General features: G+C 37.2%; 1 protein-coding gene across 2 annotated transcripts; it reads right to left on the bottom strand.

Moving 5' to 3' along the window:
- Positions 1 to 1,429: 1,429 nt before the first annotated feature.
- On the bottom strand, positions 1,430 to 23,039 carry LOC125254523. 2 transcript variants are annotated; one of them, XM_048169166.1, is made up of 15 exons: positions 22,874 to 23,039; positions 21,070 to 21,204; positions 19,943 to 20,130; positions 19,764 to 19,868; positions 19,570 to 19,684; positions 19,314 to 19,464; positions 18,630 to 18,750; positions 14,858 to 15,013; positions 14,732 to 14,769; positions 14,579 to 14,608; positions 10,786 to 10,958; positions 3,790 to 4,211; positions 2,233 to 2,332; positions 1,882 to 2,134; positions 1,430 to 1,783 (listed from the first exon to the last, which is right to left on the bottom strand). In XM_048169166.1, exons 2-15 carry the CDS (start codon positions 21,187 to 21,189, stop codon positions 1,686 to 1,688), a joined length of 2,070 nt encoding a protein of 689 aa, XP_048025123.1. In that variant the 5' UTR covers positions 21,190 to 21,204; positions 22,874 to 23,039; the 3' UTR covers positions 1,430 to 1,685. The 2 variants fall into 2 exon arrangements, with proteins under 2 accessions (XP_048025123.1, XP_048025124.1); XM_048169167.1 differs by lacking the exon at positions 22,874 to 23,039 and adding an exon at positions 21,389 to 21,407.
- Positions 23,040 to 23,245: the final 206 nt, after the last annotated feature.

The following is a 23,245-nucleotide window of genomic DNA, read 5'->3' as shown; positions in this document are numbered from 1 at the left end:
GAAAACACGTCTCCACTGTTCTAGAGTCCAGTGGCGGCGTGCTTTACACCACTGCATCCAACGCTTTGCATTGCACTTGGTGATGTAAGGTTTGGATGCAGCTGCTCGGCCATGGAAACCCATTCCATGAAGCTTTCTACGCACTGTTCTTGAGCTAATCTGAAGTTTGAAGGTCTGTAGCTATTGACTTCTGCTCACTGTGCGCCTCAGTATGCGCTGACCCCGCTCTGTGATTTTACATGGCCTACCACTTCGTGGCTTCACAAATGGACTTATTGCACAGGTGGCAACCTATCACGGTACCACGCTTGAATTCACTGAGCTCCTGAGAGCGACCCATTCTTTCACAAATGTTTGTAGAAACAGTCTGCATGAATAGGTGCTTGATTTTATACATCTGTGGCCATGGAAGTGATTGGAACACCTGAATTCAATGATTTGGAGGAGTGTCCCAATACGTTTGGCAATATAGTGTATGTCAGCATATCCTAGCATGCGAGATTCAAAACAGTAAAATTTCAATTGTGGATTTAGTTTAAAAAAAAAAAAATCTATCATTATAGTCTATGAGTATATGCTTTTATTGTATTGATTTTCTGTAGCTCAGTGGTTAGAGCATGGCACTAGCAATGCCAAGGTCATGGAATCGATCCCAGGGATTGCACATACTCAGATACAAATGTATAGTATAATGCAATGCAAGTTGCTTTGGATAAAAGCGTCTGCCAAATGCATAAAAATTATATTTTTAAATTGCATTTTTTTTTTATGTACACTAGGATTTCATGCAGATGAGCTGAAAGTGTCCTGGAGCAGCTCATCATGGCAGTGTTTGTTATTTGGAAGGATGGGGAAGAACAAGAAAAACTGTCTGCTGACTTAGACATTGAATGTGCAGCACAACTGATTCTATCCTCTGCATGCAGAGGCCCCTGAATGACACTGCAAACTTGAACAATTCCACCTCTTTTAATGTTTACTATTGGGTGTTTCTCCTGATAACCCCAAAGCTTTACCACCAGAACAAAAACACCCAGTCTAGCAAGAACCTAGTGCAATCTGGACACAGATCTTAGACAGGCTGAAGCACATGTAGCTTTTGAGATACCCTGATACTATCTAGCTGAGATGCACATATTTTGTCATGAATTCTAATGTTGCATGTGTAAAAATCAGTAACACAAATATTGATTTCTCAGGTACAAACATATATAAACACTGCTTTAAAAATGTATTGAATCTGATTCTCATTATTGGAAGTGCATTGTGGCCTAAATTTAGGTCTGTTCTTCACACAAATTCTATAGCAATCAAGTCATATGGACTACTTTTATGATACTTTTATGGTGATTTTTTGTTTTGGTCCATTTTGGTCCAGTGTGAACATTCTGATAAACATGAGGGTGAATAAAAGCAAGAAATGCCAATCTTTACTGAACATCTGATTTATTTATTCTTGTTAATAAAATGTATCATTTTATGAAATTACATGATGTTATTACAGATGGTCAAAATTAAAAGATTGGAAGAGGTGTTGTTTCTTGATGCTTTCCCAAAATTTGAGAATGATAGTAAAAGTATGAAGTATGAAACGCAGCCCAGATGTGCTTTTTCCATGATTAAAGGGTATATAAAGAAACATTGTAATGGTGGTTAATAAAGAAGATAAAATAAGATGATTTTGATTAGTCAGCAATGAACCGCTCTACAAAGTTCTCCATGAGCTGAAGAAGCAGCACAGCTAATGACACAGCAACTACCCAGAATGCACCTCTATCCAGAGCTGAAACAGAGAAGAGCAAACATACTTTGATATGTGCTGTGTCAGACTCTGTACACAAGCATGCGCACTATACCAATATTAACTAGTAAAACACTTACCGTGAGAGGCAGAGGCTGTTGTGACCTGGCTAGTGGAGGGCTGAGCGACTGGTTTCACAGTTGGGGTTGGTTTAGCAGTTGTAGTGCTAGTTTCTGTGGCTTTTATGAGGGGAACAGGCCCTGAGCGGACAGTGTAGTTGTGGGTCAGAATGCTGTTTACTATAGTCTTGTCTGTTGTTTCCGTACATGGATCAGGACATCTCTGGGATTGTTTGGTGGTAACACAAAGCTGCACTAGACACTCAACATACATCTAGACAGACAAATGAACAGAGTTTAACAATAGACATGCAAGAAAGACCCATCTGTAAATAAAATGTACATATTGAGAACACAGATAATGAAACATACAGTGTCTCCCATTATACCCAGAGAACCGAGATATAAGCGGTAAATCCGAACAGTAGAAGTTGACGTCAAGATCTCCAAGGTTCCATTTCCAGCTGAACAGCTGAAATACAGAGAGACAGGTGAACAGATTTATGACAGAAAAGAGGAAAGTGTAGTCAAAAAACTTGAAGTACATGAAACAAGAGGAGATGTACTTAAGGGAGAGGCTATTAAATCTGAATTATCTTCCTTTGAGATTCCCCCTATTATATCACAAAAAACTAACCCTAAGGTGCCCTAAATCTTTATTTCTAGAATATAAACTATAATTTAGCTTTCTACTATTACACTTTAATAGTACAAAAGTCTCTATGATACAATCATGTGTTTATGATATTGTGGTGCATAGAGATTAAGACTGAGACTGAAGCCATCAGTATAAGTCAATGTAAATGAGATTCAGGGGAATATCATCAAAACTGCACATCTATCTCTCCTCAACAAGCCACATTATTTTTGATATTCATGTCTATAGCACACATAGCACACAGGAAACACATTAGTGGAAGAAAATGAGTGAATTCTGCTGGTCCAGGTGCTGCCACATTGCTAGAGTGTTGTGGGTGGTTGCCAGGGTGTTGCTATGCAGTTGCAAAAGGTTTGCATACAGGCCCAAATTATAATCTTTATGATATTTTTGGGTCACTCCTCCTGGGAACTTGTTAAAATAACTAACACTAATAACTATTAGCAGTAGAAGTAGTTTGAATAACAGACTCAGAGCCCTATCATACACTTGGTGCAATGCACGTTTTTTGCTACTTTCAGCCCAACACAGCTATAATTTTCACGTCCTGCGCCACGTTGTTTAAATAGCAAATGCACTTGCACCCGTTTGTGTGCCCATGGGTGTGCTGGTCTGAAAACGAGGTGTGTTCATGCGCAATGTTGGTGCGTTACTATTTTGAGGCAACTGAAACAGACTGTGCCATTGACCAACTGAAACCTGGTCTAAAGTCAATCGCGCAATATTTGTTTTGTTATTTAAAGAGCGCATTGGTATTATGTGCCTATAGGTGGGTGCACAACACACATAGAGATGTGCAGCAGCACCCAAACATGCCAAATATTAAAAATCAAAGGATTACTATATAAAAGATTATTATTGTGTGCATAAAGATAAAAATGCTTTGGTTGAATGCGGCTTTTCCTGTAGATGGTCTGCTTTAACCTCGCACACGAGCAGATCCATTTCCGTTTTTTCACTTGCAAATTCCGCCATGTAAATAGTGAATCCACCATGGCACGAGCGCAACTGGCTTTTAAAGGGAATGGGAGATGAGACTCTGATTGTTTTTTTGTACGTTACGTCCAAAACACACCCATGACTCATTAAGAGAATAGGGACAAACCTTTTAGACCATGCGCCGGGTGCACCAACCATTTTTTTCATCATTAAACTAGCAAAAGTGTATTCAGACATGCCCTAAGAGCACTTGCACTGTGTGCTTTAGACCATGTGCTTAGATCGTTAAAATTGGGCCCTACGTTCTTGACAGGGCTAATGTTGATACTAACCTGTGGCTCAGCAGAGGCCGTGTGTTTACAAAGTCTTCTGTCTCTGACTCAACACAGCGGCCCACCATGAGCTCAGCACGGTCCAGTGAGCAGTTGGAAAACACATGCAGGTCCAGTATATCCATCCTGCCCGTAGCACGTATCTCTCGAGCCGCACGCACCGGCTGCGAACTGCGCATGCGTGGCAGACGCGTCTCGGCAGCCAGAGGGCCCTCTCCGGGGAGATGGAACTCAATCCAGAAGGACACTGCACCAAACGTCTCCACTTCTTCAGGCATGGAGATTTTAAATGTTGGACCTTTGGCTTTTTGGCCGGGAATCCGGCAGGCGAGTGGGAGAATGAGAGTGGCAACACGGCTTATAGTGGAGTTGGGATTGATGCTGCGTAAAGTGTTGGTGTACAGCAATTCTGAACCTAAATGCTGAAAAATATTAAAGATGAGATACCAATGAAAAAAAAAGAAAATTAAAATGAAACGTTTAGAAGCACCACTCACACCTCATGTTGTTCCAATACTTTCTTTAACTGACATTTTTTTTTAAAAGTTTAATTTCTCTGCTGTACTCCAAGAAATATATCAACATATTTTTTGTACACACTGTTTGTACACATAGACTACTTTTGTGATATAATGTAATAATTATTACATTATTAAGTTATGTAATAAAATGTTCATGATGTAATACATTCCTCTCAAAATATAATTACATATAATTAGAAAGAAAAAGCTTTTTTTCCGCATCAGTGTGACTCAAAATTATGAAGCAGGTCATAATCACAAAATTTCGCACACTTTTTCAGAAAATAAGCCTATATTTATTTTAATGTAATAAAATAAAATAAAAAACTTCCCATTTTGTGTTCAAAAATATATTATGCTGAGAGAAAACTGTTACAGTTTTTTACAATTGCTAGGACAATACTTAGGTGACTTCTTCAAAACTACACAGTTCTCCTAAGAAACATTCATCTTGGCACAGAAGTTAATTTCACATTCACAATGCACTTAAACTACCAAAACACTTTATTCATGTGTCAAATCAACTAATTTAACCCAACACTCACAATTTGTCACTCATAAAACAATGAGCAAAAACACAAATTATACATCATTTTCTTTTGTAATATTTCTTTACAAAACAAGAATGACTCTCTCTACTGTTTATAATTCACTGCAGTTTAGTCAAGCAAATACTTGATCTCCAAATTATTTAATCTAACAGTTACATGGTCCATGTTTACATTATAGGAAAAAAAAAAAGGCACAACTCTCAGTGAATACTGGAGGGCTAGCCGGATTCCCAGGGGTCAGAGAATTCAGAAGTCTCCAACGATTGGGGGAGAAGATCCAGAGTTTTGTAAAAGATGGTGTAAAATTATGAATTAGGCCTCTCTCATTCTCTTAGTTGTTAAATATACACAGAAGGAATTAAAGATAAAAGAGGAGATTGCTGAAACCAGTGAAGCTGTCTTCATACAACAACTAGAACTTCTTCATTCATCTGTTAGAATTTATGAAAGATCTACAACAGAAGAAGATAAGAAAGTTTCCAAGGGACACCATCAACTACCAAGAAAACAAAGTATATCCCTGGCTTAATCGAGGTGGTATTTCTACCAAGCCATCACGCAAGGTGCATTTTCAAGAAGAAATCTCTCATACCTCAGCCTCCAGTGGGGACAGTGATGCGGATTTTTTAACGGATCATTTGAGCGTCACAATCATTGAAAAACTGCAAGTCATTACCAATTAGTTCGATCTTGAAATGTTTCTATAGACATACAAGAATAGATTATGAAAATGTGTCTACCCATAGTGGTCGTTTGAAATTCAAGTCTAAGACCACCTTTTTCCCTCAGGTTACAAACAGTTTGGTTTGTAGACTAGTGGAAAGAGATGTTGATAAGCTATTTTGTGAATCTCCTGTAAAGAACAAGTTCAGTTTGTCAATGTCTGAAAAATATGCTTTCGATAAATTGTGTAGAGCAGTGGTCAATAGGCAATAATATCTGGCCCGCACCCGCAGCCATGTTATTTTGATTGCAGCTGGTTCTGAAATAGATCTTCGTCTCGAGGTGCCGTTTAATATTATCACCATGTCTATACCAGACGTGACTTTTTTCGTGTGGCATTGCGCCGCAACAGCTAAAAGCTGTCTACACTGAACGCAACAAACCGACCGTTGCAAAGCACTCGGACTACGTCAAAAACAGAATGGGGAATCCATTTACTGAATGTGTTGCCACGTGTCTCGTGTCGCACCGCGCCACATCCAGTGTATAGTCAATATCACTGATTATAATGGGTTCTGTTATCTTTTGACGCGTCGCATCACGCCGCTCGCGTCAGTGTTATATTCTTTGAAAACAGTGACAACTTTGTTGCAGATAAGACACCGGCTTTGCATTAACAAACTAGTTAGGATGAACACATAGTTGTCTTTCCATTCTTCTTTGTATGCCCTATTTTCTCTTTCAACTTTCCTCTTTAGACTCTTTGATAGTGCCATTTTTTTCTCACCAGCTACATCATATAATTATTACAATAAGTTAGTATTGTGCATTGTTGCATTGTGTAACAAGCAAATTAAAATGATACACATTTATTATTCACAATATGGAAAGAGGAAATAAAACATAGTTCGTTAAGAGCATGACTCAAACATCCCATTAATGGGCTTATTCAAGTCCTCTTTTATTTTTTGAGTTATTTTTATCCATTCCGCATTTCCCACGTGTTTTAACAAGGTGGTCTGTGTTGCAAGTTGGTAAATGAAGATACTTGCCAGGTCACTACTCCACTTTATTAATTTATCCAGTGTAAAACCTGGACACCGCCACACAAATGTGGCTTTTTGTTAATGACTGTCCTACTACAGGATTTAACACAAAGTAACAGCTTATTACCAGTTACAAAAGACACTGGAACCGTCTGTCACAGGCAATTCTAGTTGCATTTTTCAATTAATTTCTTAAATTATCCTTTGACTATGTTCTGGCCCGCCATCTAGTGGTGAATTTTTTTTGGCCCGATGCCAAACTTAATTGCCTATACCCCTGGTGTAGAGACAAAGACATAGTGGTTAAACGTGCTAATAATGTAATTTGCCTACAGCTCTCGACAATTCTGAGGTTCTCCGACAGCTACAAAATACCACATACTATAAAGCCTTGACATCAAACCCCACAAGACAATTCCAAAGTGAAATTGAATATTTTCTTAAGACAGCACACCTTGGTGGTTCAATCTCTGTAAAAGAATTCTTCTGGAATTGAAACATTTTCTTGATCTATGTAGTGATGATGATGGTCTGCCAACAAAGTTCATTGCTGATTTGGCTGAACTTGTTTTTGACAGAGAATTACTTTCTTTTTGAAAATATTTTCTATTTACAAATCGAGGGCACAGCCATGGGTACCACTATGGCCCCTGACTATGCAAACCTATACCTTGGTTATCTAGAAGACCAATACATCTGGAATAATAATACTTTTATTGAAAATTTGGTTTTGTTCAAAAGATATATTGATGATTGTTTTGTGATTTATAAAGGTTCTGCCAGTGACTTTGCAATGTTTGCCTTGTATATGAATTGCTTTAGATGAATTTACCTATCATGTGGGGACAACAGATATTAACTTCTTGGATACTACCGTTTGTGTTGTTAATGGCCAACTAGTCTCTATGTTGTATAGAAAAGAAACAGCTAAAAATAGCCTTTTACATGCCAAGAGAGCTCACCCTATGTCTTCGAAACGTGGTCTACCATATAGTCAAGTTCATGAGACTATCACATCTGCACCAATAAGGATGATTTTAAAGTTAAAGCCCAGATTTTATACAGTGATTTTAAATGACGAGGATTTTCAACAAAATGGTTAGACACTGCATTAGATAAGGTTTATTCTTTGTCAGATAACACCAATTTGATCCCTACAAAGAAGAAGTTCTTGTGTTTTTAAATCTACATTTAGTCCTTTGAGTCCAGAAATTAAAAAGGTAGTAAATAAGCACTAGCATTTTACACAAAGTGATTGTGAATTGTCAGATTTTTTCACTGATCCAACTCTCTGTGTCTACTCTAGGAACCCAAATCTAAGGGACAAACTGGTGCAGGCAGATACCTATATCCCCACTCCTGGGACCCTCTCAGATGCCCAGGGATATTTTCCATGTAGAGATTGTACTGTTTGCCTTCATTATATAAAATATAAATCTTTTACACACCTAATTTTTGGCAAAAACTATAGAATAAAATAATTAATTACATGCAAAACTACACATGTGATATACATAATTGTGTTTCTGTTCCCTACTGTACATTGGAAAAATGAAACATGCATTGCGCACTAGAATTATAGAACATATAAGTGCCATTAGGAGACAAGATTACACTTCTCCAGTTTTTCACCATTTTGAGTATGTAAATCATTCTCTTTCTGACTTCAAGTTCCTGGGCATTGAGAGGGTTCTGCCACATGAGAGGGGGTAACCGTGACAAAATCTATTACAAAGATAGGCTTTTTGGATTTTGGAGCTGAAATCATTAACCCTAACTGGACTGAATGAAAAGATGGATCTTGCATGTTTTTTGTAGTTTTTTTTTTTTTTTAACTTGTCATTTATTTATTTATTTATTTATTTATTTATTTATTTTCCCCCTTGTCATTTATTTTATTCATTCATGTGTTCGATTTTTTTTTTTTCAATTTTTTTCTCCTTGTTATTTTATTGTCATTTATTTTATTTGTTTTTTGTTTTGTTTTTTCATTTTTCCCCTTGTTATTTATTTATTTTTATTTTTTTTATTTTTTGTAACCACCTATTGATTAAGCTCAGCTGGTAACAATTTGTAATTGTGTCTACAGAATAGTGTTGTTGCTGTTTGTTTCATGAGCACTGAAGAAAGCTTTCATTTTGTATATGTTAAATTAAAGTAATATGTGATAGACACTTTGTGTTACGATACACAGGAGGTCGGAGACACAGTTAAGTTTACGATGTTTGAGACAACCAGAGCGGTGAACAGGTGAGTATTTCAGATGAAGTTTCCAGACAGAGTATATATCAAGACAGTGATACTTGACTTGATCTTCACACCAGGTTCAATGAAGGCAGAGAGACGTGGAACAGAGGAGGTTACCAGACAGAGGATATATCAAGACAGGATTACTGAACTTGATCTTCACACCAGATTCAACGATGACCAGGAGACTTGGAACAGAGACTGCACATAGACACTCACAGAGGACTGGAGAACACGGAGGATATAGGGGAGACACACTGGAGACAGGTAAGGAGTCCGTAAGGTAAGCATTCAGGTAAGTATGCGTTAACGAGACCGGATAATGACTGAGTGACTGTGAGTGTCTTTTATGGTGCTGCTGATTGGACTGGTGATGAGTGTCAGGTGCGTGTGATCAGTACTCTGGTGAGGGAGTGCGACGTGATTGGCTGGGTGCAGAGCCAGGGGCACGTTCAAGCTCAAACCGGAGCGTAACGTTTTGCTACGTTTTCTGGGTTGAACGACATGTTTCCTGGAAACGGTGTGCAATGGTGTGCAACGGGTTTGAGATGCGTTTTCTCTTGTTTGGTGGGCGTGTCAGAAATGTCAGCCCAATCAGCGGCAAGATGTATATAAACCACGCGGTATTAAAGAGACAGCTCGCACAATGTGTATTAATGTAATATAAAAATACTATACTTATATATTTTGCTGTTGTATTGAGAAGTGACACTTTAATAAACTTTTCTATACTCCTCTGATTATATAATGGTAAATATTACAATATCAAAGCACAACAACAGTGATCAGCAATAATGATAAGCCTAATTAATACAAACAATAAAAATAATATAGATCATAACAGTCTTAAAGGTAAGAAGTGGATTATCCTTCACCTGAAATGTTTGTCTTTTCATCCTGAAATGCAAGGCAAGTTTTGTATCACAATAATTAGAAGTTTCCACAAATCCTTTCACTGGATTGGGATGTTCTCTTTTATTCTGAACGGCAAGGGCAGTGACTGTAACATCGAGCGTATGTTGCAGTATTAAACACCTATTTATACCAACTTCATCAGGCTCCGAAAAAATTCTTCAAAAAGAACACAAAGAATGTCCTTCTCAGCTGCCATAGTTGCAACTCTTGCGTCATCAGACGGGGGTGTTCAGCGCACCACCGTTTCCGTTTTAAAAAACGTTTTCCAACGTTTTGTCGGGGCTGAACGCAGCCCAGGTGTGTCTGTGACACTTTGTATGATAGTATTTCATTTTTTAGAATTGGACAATATTTCAATATTGTATTACTGTAGAAAATTTACATAATATTTAACTTTTGAAAATATTATGTAAACGTGCAGACTGGTCTGCAGGGAAATCGAATTTTGGTGGTGATTGTGCCTGAATGAGAAAATAATTCATGCAATTTTAAAGATGTTGTCATTGAATGCATTTTGTGCCAAAGCAGTGATAAATGATCCACAGTTTATCCCACATAGACTGATGCTGTGATCACTGTGTGAAGTGTTTTGAAAAAGTGACCTATAATTGGTCCTAGTGATTGTAAAAAAACAGTACACTGTAAACATCTTTCGCTTACACACAACATGCTTTTGTAAGTTGCTACAGTCTGTTCATTATGTAATAATGTTCTCCTAGAATAACCTATTATATTATGTGAAAAACATAACATTAAATGAACATTTTATTACATTCATTTATTACTTATTACATGAGTTGCTACAAAAAATGTTTGGAACAACATGGGAGTGCGAAAATGAGGCAGATTTTTCATTTTTGGGTTAACCATAAAAAAGAAAAGAAAAAAGTGTTATACTGGTTTAGAACTCTGACGTGTTCATCTAACAGCTCGGTGTAATTACACAGATTAATGTACAAAGAAAAAAATATATACAGGATAACCTGGTGTTATTGCTAGAAATACAAAGACTCTAATAACTACATCTATCTACCAAGTGAGAACGTTTCATACCATTCTCTTGGTTCCACATCCCGTCAGAGAGAAGGTGGTGGTCACATGGGTTGCGTTGTAAAACACTGGGCAGGCCGGATCATTCAGCTGGAGGTCAGAGAGATGAAGATTCTCCAGGAAGGAAGTGGGAAGCACTAGAGACATCTGAAGCTCTCGCTCCTTACATTTCAACTCTGACAAATAGACATGAGAAATGTTCTTACATTTGCAACAAAATGAGGGTGAGACAGGCTTATGACAAGTGAGTGAATGCTTTTGAAGATAGGCTTGTGCTTTTACTAGTTATGCAGTTTTTGAAAGAATGAATATGAGACAGGTAGATTTGCTAGAGCAGAGGTAAGTTTACAGTTTTTGGTGTCATAGATTTTGATAAGGTCAGGTTTTAGTCTGGTTCTCTTCAAATAAAATACTTCATTTTTATACAACAGAAAGAAAGCTGTGCACAAGTATCAATGAAAAATGCAAAAGGAAACAAAAAACAGAATCAGAAGATTTAAGAAAGATCATCAATCCACTATGGAAACAATGGACATCATTTGCTGCAGGTCACTTTTTTAAAATCAGAATCACAAATCAAAAATATATTTGCACATCTGTAATGCATTTTGATTTATACAGCAGATCTTTCTGATTCTCAAATCTAATTTGCTGAGAGGTCTTTCCAGCCATGTGATATTCTACCAGTATCACCACGGGAACCGTTTCACTGTCTGTATCACTATGCTTTCAGTGAGTGTCATGGCAGACAAGCAAGACCACCATATTTTTACAGATACTACTGTAGTTTTTTAGGAAAGAATATAGTTTAGACCTCAAATATGCAACTTATATGTAAACATAGAGCCTATTTGAAAATTTGTTTAAACATTTTGGGAGATGTGAGCTCCATGCCACTGACAGATTTGTGATTTGTTTTGGGTATATCAAACGGGCAATCTTAATCTATTACTTGTTCCAGAGTTAAGCGATTTGGCTTAAGGGCTATATTTAGTTTCCTAACTTTATATTTACATTGAACATTGAACACACGGATTCATAACACTCCGAAGCTTCCTGAAGCAGTGTTTTGAAATCATAATATTTATAATTTATAATATTAATATTGAACCACTGTACTCACATGAACTGATTTAAATATGTTTTTAGTACATTAATGGATCTTGAGAGAGAAAATGTCATTGCTGGCTATGCAGGCCTCATTGAACCATCGGAGTTCATCAAAAATATCTCAATTTGTGTTCCGAAGATGAACGAAGGTCTTAAGGGTGTGGAACGGCATGAGGGAGAGTAATTAATGATAGAATTTTCATTTTTGGGTGAACTAACCCTTTAAATAAGTTTGGTTTTAGTTAGTTATTTGATGTTATAAAAATGGGGGTGTAACAGCTGAAGTATTGAAGTAGTCATTTAGGCGTCAACGGACTTTTTTCAGGATCTTTGCGAGTTGACTGGAGATTTAACTTTAATTTCTACATTTCCATAACTGTTAATTTCACACCGACATAAGTTATTCTGAGTTTGAGTGGGACCTTGATATCGCGGCACCCCTTCGTGCTCACTACTGTGCAGAATTGGGTTTCATGTTCACTATGCGCAGACTCGAGACTCAAGATGTCAGCGCCACACACTGGCGGCTTCACTTACTACAATGGAAGAGAGTGAAGGTGTGTCGTCCATATTTGTCTATCGTCTATTTGTTTGTATGGAGTCAAATTAATGCCTTAATGTTTTGCACAAAAATAAAGTTTTGCAAAATAAAAAAAAGAATTGAGCAATAAAAAAAAATGTTTTGCAAACAAAAATAAAGAATTGCAAAGGAAAAATAAAAGTATTGAGCGGAAAAAAAATAAGTTTTGCAAACAAAAATAATAAATTGCAAAATAAAATAAAGTAGAGCAAAAATAAAAATATAATCAATTATAAAAATCAATGACAGCTGTAATCCTATTTTATCTTTGCCACATATTTTTCATGCTCAAACCTACTAAATCATTTGCAACGATCATTTTATTCTGCGTTTCAGTCAAGCGTGCGCTCACGATACCGGTTTTCCTTTGCGCTGCTCTTTTCCGTGCGGTTCGCTTTATGGTACTGGTTCGACGTGGGGGTGGAGTCAAGAAACGGGGGCACGCCTCCGCAAAATGCATTGGAGGGGAACGTAATCGGCGACACAGGTGAAATAATTCTTTGACATGGTTAAAAATAATGAATGGTTTGTTTTTGTTGGTTTGTTTAGCATATGTTGTCGCCGATTACAACCCCCTCCAATGCATTTCTTATAGAAATATGACCCGTGGGCGTGGTTTTCAGATTATAATAAATGCGCTCTGTCTCTATGCTTGATCTGTTCTGTTGCGATCTGCGTCTCCTGCCGATGACGTGTTTCGCGGGGGCGTGCCCCCGTTTCTTGACTCCACCCCCATGTCAAACCAGTGCCATAAAGAGAACCGCACAGAAAAGTGCAGCGCAAAGGAAAACCGGTATCGTGAGCGCACGCTTGATTGAAATGCAGAATAAAATGAGCGTTGCAAATGATTTAGTAGGTTTGAGGATGAAAAATATGCGGCAAAGATAAAATAGGATTACAGCTGTCACTGATTTTTGTAACTGATTATATTTTTATTTTGCAATTTATTATTTTTGTTTGCAAAACATTTTTTTTCTGCTCAATACTTTATTTTCCCTTTGCAATTCTTTATTTTTGTTTGCAAAACATTTTTTTATTGCTCAATTCTTTTTTTTGTTTGTTTTGCAAAACTTTATTTTTGTGCAAAACTTTAAGGCATTAATTTGACTCCATATGTTTGCCGTTATCGTTCGTTGTTGTGGACACAAAATATCACAGTCTGTTCGGTTCAGTTTCTGTTTGTATGGACTTTCAGTTTGCATTCACATATCAAGTATCATGCCTGCCTTTGTTTGTATTCTCGCCACTCATCTGTCTCCTGAGTTACCGTCATCATTAGTTCATTTGTATCAGCTGTGTTGCTCGTTATCTTGTGTGTGTGTTACATATATAAGTCTTTCCTGTTGAGTCACTCCTTGTCCATTCACCGTCTTGTTAGTGTGTGTTGCACCTGATCGGATTTATTATCTTCGTCTGTGTCTGTCTTCCTGCAACCACCATGACACAGCACTATTGGTTAAGCAGGACAGTGAATTGGCATATGTTTTGGTTCTAGTGTTTTCTGCTCTGTGCTGCTGTGTGACAGTTTAGTGTCCATGTGCTCTTTAATGAAGGTGTAGTTTGTTGCCAGTTTCATTATGGATGTCTATCAGTGTTACATACTAGATAAGGAATACAATAACACCTGAGGTGTACAGTATCTACAAAACAACTGGAGTCTGTATTATATAAAGCGCTATTTAAATAAAAGTGACTTGACTTGCACATTAAAGGGATAGTTCACCCAAAAATGATAATTCTGTCATCATTTATTCACCCTCAAGTTGTTAAAAATCTGTTTGATTTTCTTTGTTCTGTTGAGCACAAAGGAAGATATTTTGGAGAATGTGTTAAACTGAACAGTTTTGGGGCACCATTGACTTCCGTAGTAGATTTTTTCCTACTATGGAAGTCAACGGTGCCCCAAAGTTGCCTGGTTACAAACTTTCTTCAAAATATCTTCCTTTGTGTAAAACAGAACAAAGAAAATTATACAGATTTTTTACAACTTGAGGGTGAGTAAATGATGATAGAATTTTCATTTTTGGGTGAACTATCTCTTTAAGCTGTACAGACTGAAAATGACTGTGGAATATAGTGCTGTCACTCAAACCATGGAATTATTACCTGTTCCTGGTGGCAAAGGGTCTGTTTGTGCTGAAAGAGAGTGATACTAGATTAAATAAAGATCATAGGTATATGACCTCCCATCGCTAGTTTTTTTTTTTTTTTTTTTAAATACAAAGAGGAAAACATGGAAAAGGAGTAAAATAGCCTTACTTTGTTTCAGCCACATACACCTGATGTGAGACTGCAGGCTGTGAAACAAACAGAAGAGAGTAATAACTGTCAACCTTGAATTTGTTTTATGAAGTATTCATGTTGACTCCGTGAGCTCCTTTCTACCTTTGAGTATTTGCAGCAAAACAAATGGACAGCAAATGGGCAAACTGATTAGGACCTCTGACCCAGGACAGTGTGACAGAGCTCTGCGAATTCATGCCTGTTTCCATTGGTGATATGAAGAGTCCCGGTGGGCCAATCACAGCTATTTCAGACACACTACATTGAGAAAAGACCAGAGATTTCAACTGATAGAATGACAAAATAATCAATCATGAATTATTATGGTGCTTGAAAATATCTTCATATTTGGGTCACAATGTGTGAATGATGTGAGAGGTTGGGAAGATTCGATTCTCTCCTCGTCTCATAACAGTACTAATGATAAGTGCATATAAACAAACAGAAGTGTGGCATTTCTGGCTTCACCAAACAGAATTGTAAAAATAAATAACTTCACACTACAATGTCTAATATACAACCATTGATGCACAAATGTGTTAATTCTGGAAAGAGTGAACTGATCGGTCTGATCTGAAGAGGCTTAAAGGGATTCTGAGTGAAGACGCCATTACCCGACACAGTGTCCTTCGCGGAAAAAGAGATCTGTCGCGGATCATGGCTGGACAGAACCAGCACTGATGAGCTTGCATGAATGGGAGGTTTAACTGGGACACCACTAGATCAGAGGCCATCCATCAGCAGAGGCATGGGGAAGTTTTTTTTACCAATAAACTTTGTTGCGAGTGCAGTTGAGCACCATGACTAAGAAAATAATTTGTTGTAATGATGCCACTCCAAAACATTTGATGAATGTGTGAGGCTACAGAGACAAACATGAACCAGAGGACCAGAAATTCATATGCCTTTCTCTAATCTCAGGTATTTCTGTTTCTGTCAGTCAGGTTAAAAAAAAAAAAATCTCTCAGATCGGTTCTGACTAATTTTATTGGGTCGGGATTTTCTTTTTTAATAATGAATTGATGGATGTCGGGTTTAAGAAAGTAGTTATTTGGGTCAATTCAAGTCGGGTACAGATCTTAGAACTTAAGACGACCTCTACACATTTTCCATATTTATTTTTTACAGGTGTTTTACCTGTATTTAGAATTCTCACTTCATTAAATTGTGTTGTGGGGTTAACGGAAACATGGGCGCCGATCCCGTGGGTGCTCGAGCACCTATGGAAAAATATGAGATATTCACCATTAATTTAACCAATGAAAAATCGAATGCAGCTTTCAGACACGATTGTCTTCACCTTTTTATAGTTTATTTGAGGCCGTTTCTATTGCGTTATTTTAATGTAAAATATCAAGAGCGCATTCCAGGTGATGCCCGAGCACAAATCTTTCAGCTCGCACTCAAACTCAAACTCTCCTTGATCTTTCTCTAGAATGGTTTTCTTATTGTAAGTGCTTATTGTAAATAGCCAAGGTATGTATTGAATCATTTTATTTAGTGAGCTACTGATCATCAGATATCAGTGAGAGCGTGACTCGCAACAACACTCATGGAAAGAATGTGCTTTTATCTGGTTGGTAACATTAGCTTAATTTGCTGCACGGATAGCCTATAATGCAAATGAAACATAAGAAGCGATCTGGCACTGGAATGTGTTGTTTTTAAATCATGCCGCTGTTATCAGTGGCGGAATGTTGTCTTGTGGCTTGTGCAGTCTTTGTGTCACAGTCAACATTTGGTAACGTTGTTGCGGCAACTCTCTGTTCTTTCCAGCGAAATCATTAACAAAATGCACACAAATGTGTCCCTGCTCTTGCCACTTTATATACAATCATTAATGAACATCTTTTGTTTTATAGAGAAAATCAAAAACTAAACAAGGGCGGATTAGAACCACTAATAATTACAACCCGGAACGTCTGACTCACATAGCAAAAGTTCCACTAAACCACATTGGAATATGAATATTTAGCACAGGTCTATATATATATGTGTGTGTGTGTGTGTGTGTGTGTGTGTGTGTGTGTGTGTGTGTGTGTGTGTGTGTGTGTGTGTACAGGACAGCCAGTGCCACAGTTCCTCAACAGACCGTCCATACCGGCATGATGAATGCGATTCTCAATTGGACACGACCACAACACAGCCCTGAAGTATCAGCAGAGATCGAGTCAACTAGATCATCCATTGTGAAGACATCATCAACACAACAGCCAGTGCCACAGTTCCTCAACAACCGTCCATACCGGCGTGATGAATACAATCCTCAACTGGATGGAACTGAAATAAATACTTTGATTGTTGCGATCCTATCAGACTTATGATAGCAACCTGATTGTAACAAAGCACTGTTCGCCAGAGGAGAACTGGCCCCCGACTAAGCCTGGTTTCTCCCAAGGTTTTTTTTCTCCATTTTAACACCTATTTGCCACTTGTTTGCCACCTGATGTCACCTGTTGGAGTTTGGGTTCCTTGCCGCTGTCGCCTTTGGCTTGCTTAGTTGGGGACACTTGACATTTGACTTGACATTTATTCAACAGTGCTTTGATCTGCCTGCATTGACACTATTCTTTAAGAGCTGCTGTGCAGCCAAAATTATTTACCAGTTATCAATGTAAAGCTGCTTTGACACAATCTGCATTGTAAAAAACGCTATATAAATAAAGGTGACTTGACTTGACTATATATGCTCTCAGGCGCCTATGAGCAGAAATGTCCGTAAAATTAGTGCACTCTAAAAACTAATTCATGGGATCTTTAGTCATTACTTAAATATATATATTGATATATATTGTTGTGAAACAAAAAAATCAAGTTCTGAAATGCTGTTAGACTTTTTACTTGTAATTGTTATTTTATTGAGCTTGGATGACACACAAATTATGCTTGATTCGATATACTATCATGACTTGTCAGAGTTTAACATTTTCAGTTAATCAAAAATGTATTTAATTTTAAGTTCTGTAAATACAACCTGATGACGTGTAAATGTGTTTCATTGTTTTGAGTTGTATGAACACTTTTTTTTAATTTAGACAAACTTAAGTGAAGTGAAACTGAGCTGGAATTTATATTTCCCATCATGCTTTGCCTATGGCACTTGAAAGGGAGAGTAAATGCTAAAATTAAGTATTATATAATGTTTTTTGCACAAGATTAATGGTAAGGGAGATTTAGCAGTAATTAGTGTTTTGTTATGCTAATTTAGAAGAGTTTCTGTTAATGTGGGTTTTTGGAGAGTTACCATCATGGTGACAGGCGGTGCTTGGTATGTTCATGTTACTTTGAAATGTGTTTTATTGTGTCCAAAAAGCGTCTTCACCTTACTTAACACATTATGTTGGATCAACTTAAATAGTTGCATTCATGTTACTTAGAAATGTGTTTTTATTGTGGCAAAAAAATGTCTTCACCTTACTTAAAACATTATGTTGGATCAACTCAAAATATTGTTTTGAATTAATGTAATTCTCCCAATTGGCTTAAGTTAAAAATTCTAGTGGAAAACGTTTTTTTTTTTTTTTTTTTTTTTTTTGAACCATTGTTTTATTTTTTAGAGTGTGGATGATGTTTGGTAATGAGCTGCCAGTACTTTTTCCGTTGTTTTACGGATTTATTTTTTACAGTGTAGGTTGCACCCCAACTTTACTTCAAAATGTCTTTTGATGTTTTTGTGTTCTGCAGAATAAAGATATTCATACAGGTTTGGAACAACAGGAGGTCAAATACGGAATTTTCATTTTTGGGTAAGAATTTTAAAATAAGAATGACATTCCTTTCTAATCAAAAATTAAATTTTTGGTACCTTAAATTGAGCAGGAAACAGTGCAAAACTCAAATATAATGTCCAAATGTAACTGTCCTGTCTGCTTACCTTGAGTCAACAGTAATGTCGACATGGACTTCTTCAAAGGGTAGGACGTGGATCACAACGCCCCCTGCTGGACTTTCACCTGTGAACTTTGGCACAGCGGAGCAGCTTGATCCACTTTCAACTGCAATACAACACACCAATAATTCTATAGTAACACACAGTAAAACTGCCTGCAAATGTGCATGGTACAGCCCTATCTTATCTATCTTCTTACTTGTGTACATACTCAAATCTAACTGTATTATCTGATCTTATACCTATATATTTAATATGTAAAAACCTTTTGATCTTAAGGCTTAAGCTCTAATGCAAGTGTCCGGCAAATATAGTGCAAGTGTCCGGAACTTCTTCAATACTGTTTAATGTTGGTAGAGAAAAGAAACTAGGAAAAGAATAGAACATTTTAATTTGATTTAAATTTGAATATATTTAATTTGTATTAATATTCAATATCTATACTTCAATTTGTGATATGGTAAAAAAATGAATTACTTCATGCCTTATTTCTATTATTTTGTACTATTATTATAAAATACTTGATTGGTATAATGTATATATGCACTAGTTTTTCTCTTATCACTGAGATTTTTCAGTACTTATATTGTTGATTGAGTTTATTTTGAAGGCTTCAAAGTTGTTCTGTTATTCATTAGTTCATTGTGAATACTGAGATGAATTGCTAACCTGTTATTAAGAGATGCACAGATACAGTGGAGAAAGGCTTTGCCTCGTTGTGGATCTGGTTCTTTACAGATGAAGGAAAATCCTCCACCATGATCTGTATTGAATACTGACCCAAATATGCTCCACCTTCATACAACAGTGTACACGTCTCCTTTCAGGGTCAAAGCACAATATAATAACTTGAAAATTAAATATTGAATGTAACCACATATAACAATTTATTTGAACTGAATAGTTAAAGGAAAACGTGACTGACTTCATTAAGCTGCATAAATTCACCAAGGCCAGTCTTCTCATAACGACAGCGAATCTCATCTCCATCCAAATCCATCACATTCACTGGGATTTCTTGAGGACAGCCAGCTTGTAACCTGATATAAAGAGATACAAGTTTCAGACATACAATATGTTTTCTATGGGCATTACTGAAGTGTGTTTGCAGGGCTTTACCTGACTGGAGGAGGTAGCGACACATATGGAGGCTGGTTAATACCGTTAGTGTCCGATCTGACAGAGAGATCTGCTCTTGAATATAGTGAAACAGCTCCATCAGACCTAAAGAGTAAACACAATATGAGATTGTAGCCACTCGACAGGCCTTTACTTGGACAGAATCTGTAATCACTCACCCGAGCTGAAGAGTAGAGGTGTGGTTTTGGGGGATGTTTTTCTGCCACTGCCGGAGGCACCAGCCTGGTGAAGGTAAAACTCCTTTCACCGGAGACGAGCTGAGCTGATCGATGCAGTTCACTTCATTACACAGCTCATCCAGCGCTGGACAGGGCAAGCTGGACACCAGACTGTAATGAGCCCTGACCTGCAGGCAGAGACATGAGATTTCAATCCTGTAAAGCCTACTGTGTCATATTCGCAAATCTCTAAAGCCTCAAATATCAATGTGGTCAAAACTTTGCTGTAAAACCTGTCACACACAATCTACTACATGCATTCTGTCATCTGATTTATAGTTTTGTTTTGTTTTTTGCAAGTAAAAGGTCTTTTAGTATAATTATATTTCATTGACTGATTAAAGGGTTAGTTCACCCAAAAATTAAAATTCTGTCATTTATTACTCTCCCTCATGCCATTCCACACCCATAAGACCTTTGTTGATCTTCAGAACACAAATTAAGATATTTTTGTTGAAATCCGATGGCTCCGTGAGGCTTGCATAGCCAGCAATGACATTTCCTCTCTCAAGATCCATTAATGTACTAAAAACATATTTAAATCAGTTCATGTGAGTACAGTGGTTCAATATTAATATTATAAAGCCACGAGAATATTTTTGGAGCGCCAAAAAAAAACAAAATAACAACTTATATAGTGATGGCCGATTTCTAAACACTGCTTCAGGAAGCTTCGGAGCGTTATGAATCTTTTCTGTCGAATCATGATTCGGATCGCGTGTCAAAACGCCAAACTGCTGAAATCACGTGACTTTGGCTCTCCGAACTGTGGATTCGACACAAAAGATTCTGTAAAACCTGTCACACACACACAATCGTGCTAATATTCTGGCAAGGTGTTTTTTTATTGATTTTTGTAAAGTGAGTAACACTTGATAACATCTACTTGCACGTTGTAAAAACAAATGTATCAATTGTATTATAAAAATGATATTATCATAGATGACACATATACACCTCTACTCACATTCCATTGTGAACCATAAAGAGAGGAAATAAATGAGGCCTGAATCAGAGGCTTTAAATCTTGACACAAACATTTAAATTGTTGTAGTAATGAATCTCACCTGCTGTGATCTGTCCTGATCAAGCAATTCAATATTGACAGCTGCACCCAAAATGGATCCCGCAGTGATGCGAGTCAGTGACAGCAGGCAGACGGCCAGAAGCCACAGATTCAGCCTCATCACGGCCGCGCTCCGCTGCTCCACACACAGCACACATCATCTTCACACACTTTGTTATAGCATCAAGATGTTAATCATTAAGAATAATATTTGTAAACTTAGGATACTAATTCAGTCCATTGTGATTTTTTCATAAACATAGTGTCACAGTCTCCAACTGTCCTGGACTCCATTTCCCATCATCCTCCCTGGCCCTCACCTGCACTCACTCCACCATCAGCTAATCACACACACCTGTCCCCCATCAGCACCTCATCACACCAGACTTTTAAGCACACCCAAAGAGTATAGAACCCAAGAGGTGACACTTTGATACTTTTTGGGTAACAGCCACTAGATGGCGCTCCGGTAGCACGGCCACCATTATAGGGTGAAAATACTAACTGGACCATTGAATCCTTCACATCTTACAAAAATCAGTAAATTTCACTGCCAAATCAGAAGCGCAATAGAACAGTTTTTTAAATTAAGTCACCAGTAAATTGTATGGCTCCTACAGTAAATGTTGTATTGTCTTATATATGTTTTATTTTACCAGTTGTGGAATCCAACCATTCATCCATCTGAGGTAACGTAGTTAGCCTACTTTATTGAGTATTTCCATTTTATGCAACTTTACACATTTATTAATAGTAAATTAATAATTAATAAATTTAAGATCATCATATTTGCAGCGAACAATATATTTCAGACCTAGTGGAGTAATAGTAATAATATCTAGGTCTGAATTGAAATAGGCTATATTGTACGTTTTAATGGATCACGCTACAGACATAATGATCTTATAATACATGATGCATTGCTGTGTCCGTTATCGCATAATTCACACTTTTGGACACTTTTGCTTTAACGCACATTAGACAACACTGCAAAATCAAGCTGTTATATTCATATATTTATTGTCAAACATTTTTTCTAACCCATTTTTTCTGATTCATGTCCTTAATTTCATTTCATATGTTGGTAATAATTCAGTGTTTATAAGCCTTTTAAATAATTTTAACCCAAACTGACTGGGCTTCTAGAGAGCAAAGGTTTTGTGAAAAAAGTGGAAAACTTTTTGATTTGATGATCACTAGTGATAGTATTTTATTCTGTGTTGTCATCATTCAGGTTGGATTTCAGCTTTAATGTATGTTTTTTTTTTAGCTGATATTGCCATAGAAACTAGTGGACTGCCGACTCGCTTTCACCCCAGAATGGCGGAAACGCAGGGCTGCTGCTGGGCGCCGGTGTTTCAATAGAACGTTCTATTAAGTGTCGCTTCTTGTTAGTGGATATTCTTTGGCACACCACTCACCTCCCTCAGTTTTCCAGTCACTGTTATATGTTGGATGTGTTTACCTGCCTTTTTTGATTGAGTATTTTTTTTGAATATTTTTTGAGTTCTATTTGAAACCTGCTTCTCCTGCCTTCTTCCTCCTGTGACATACCGTGACACATAGGCTACTCTATGAAATTTTATCTCATTCTCATGATAAACATATGCACATGCTAAACCCAAAATGTTTCTTCAAATTTCACAATAGCTTGTTCAAAGGTATTATTTTTATTTTGAAATTCAGGATAACTAGGACAATTTCCCCCAGTCATCTCAATGGCAAAACTGTCCCAGTTTACCTGAATTCACCCTACGTACTTCTAAGACAAATTTCTGCTATGATTGTGAAAGAATCAGACGTACCCAAATGCCTCCTGATGTCTCTAACTTCCTTCAGGATGTTTCCCTCCACTGTTATTATCACTGATTTGTCAGTAACCTGGATATTTTTGATCAATTAAACAACGTCCAGAACTCCTGTGCAAAACATCTTGTTTCCTAGCATCAATGTGAAAGTAAAATGTTTTTAAAAAAGGATGCCAAACTGGCTTGGTGAGAATTGTTAAGGCATTTAGGTCTATTGTTCAGTGATTACACGTCAAGGAGTGTGAATACCAGGAACTAACTGCGTGTTGAATAAAGCTCAACAAGGAAAAACAACAACCCAATATCCTTATTGTATCTTGTAGAGGCAAAAATCACACCTGCTTATGGCCAGTAAACTGAGAACATGTA

Source organism: Megalobrama amblycephala, linkage group LG19 (genome assembly GCF_018812025.1).
Source record: "Megalobrama amblycephala isolate DHTTF-2021 linkage group LG19, ASM1881202v1, whole genome shotgun sequence".
NCBI lineage: Eukaryota > Metazoa > Chordata > Actinopteri > Cypriniformes > Xenocyprididae > Megalobrama > Megalobrama amblycephala.
Note: the sequence above shows the minus strand (reverse complement) of the source record. Positions and strands in the feature narration are given on the sequence as shown.

Excerpts from the sequence above, each read along its gene's own strand:
- LOC125254523 (XM_048169166.1), bottom strand. The coding sequence starts at position 21,189 with ATGAGGCTGAATCTGTGGCTTCTGGCCGTCTGCCTGCTGTCACTGACT. Across the intron at positions 10,959-14,578 it reads CCCTTTGCCACCAGGAACAG|AGTTGAAATGTAAGGAGCGA; the intron begins GTAATAATTCCA and ends TCTATTTGTCAG. Across the intron at positions 2,135-2,232 it reads TGGGTATAATGGGAGACACT|ATGTATGTTGAGTGTCTAGT; the intron begins GTATGTTTCATT and ends TTGTCTGTCTAG.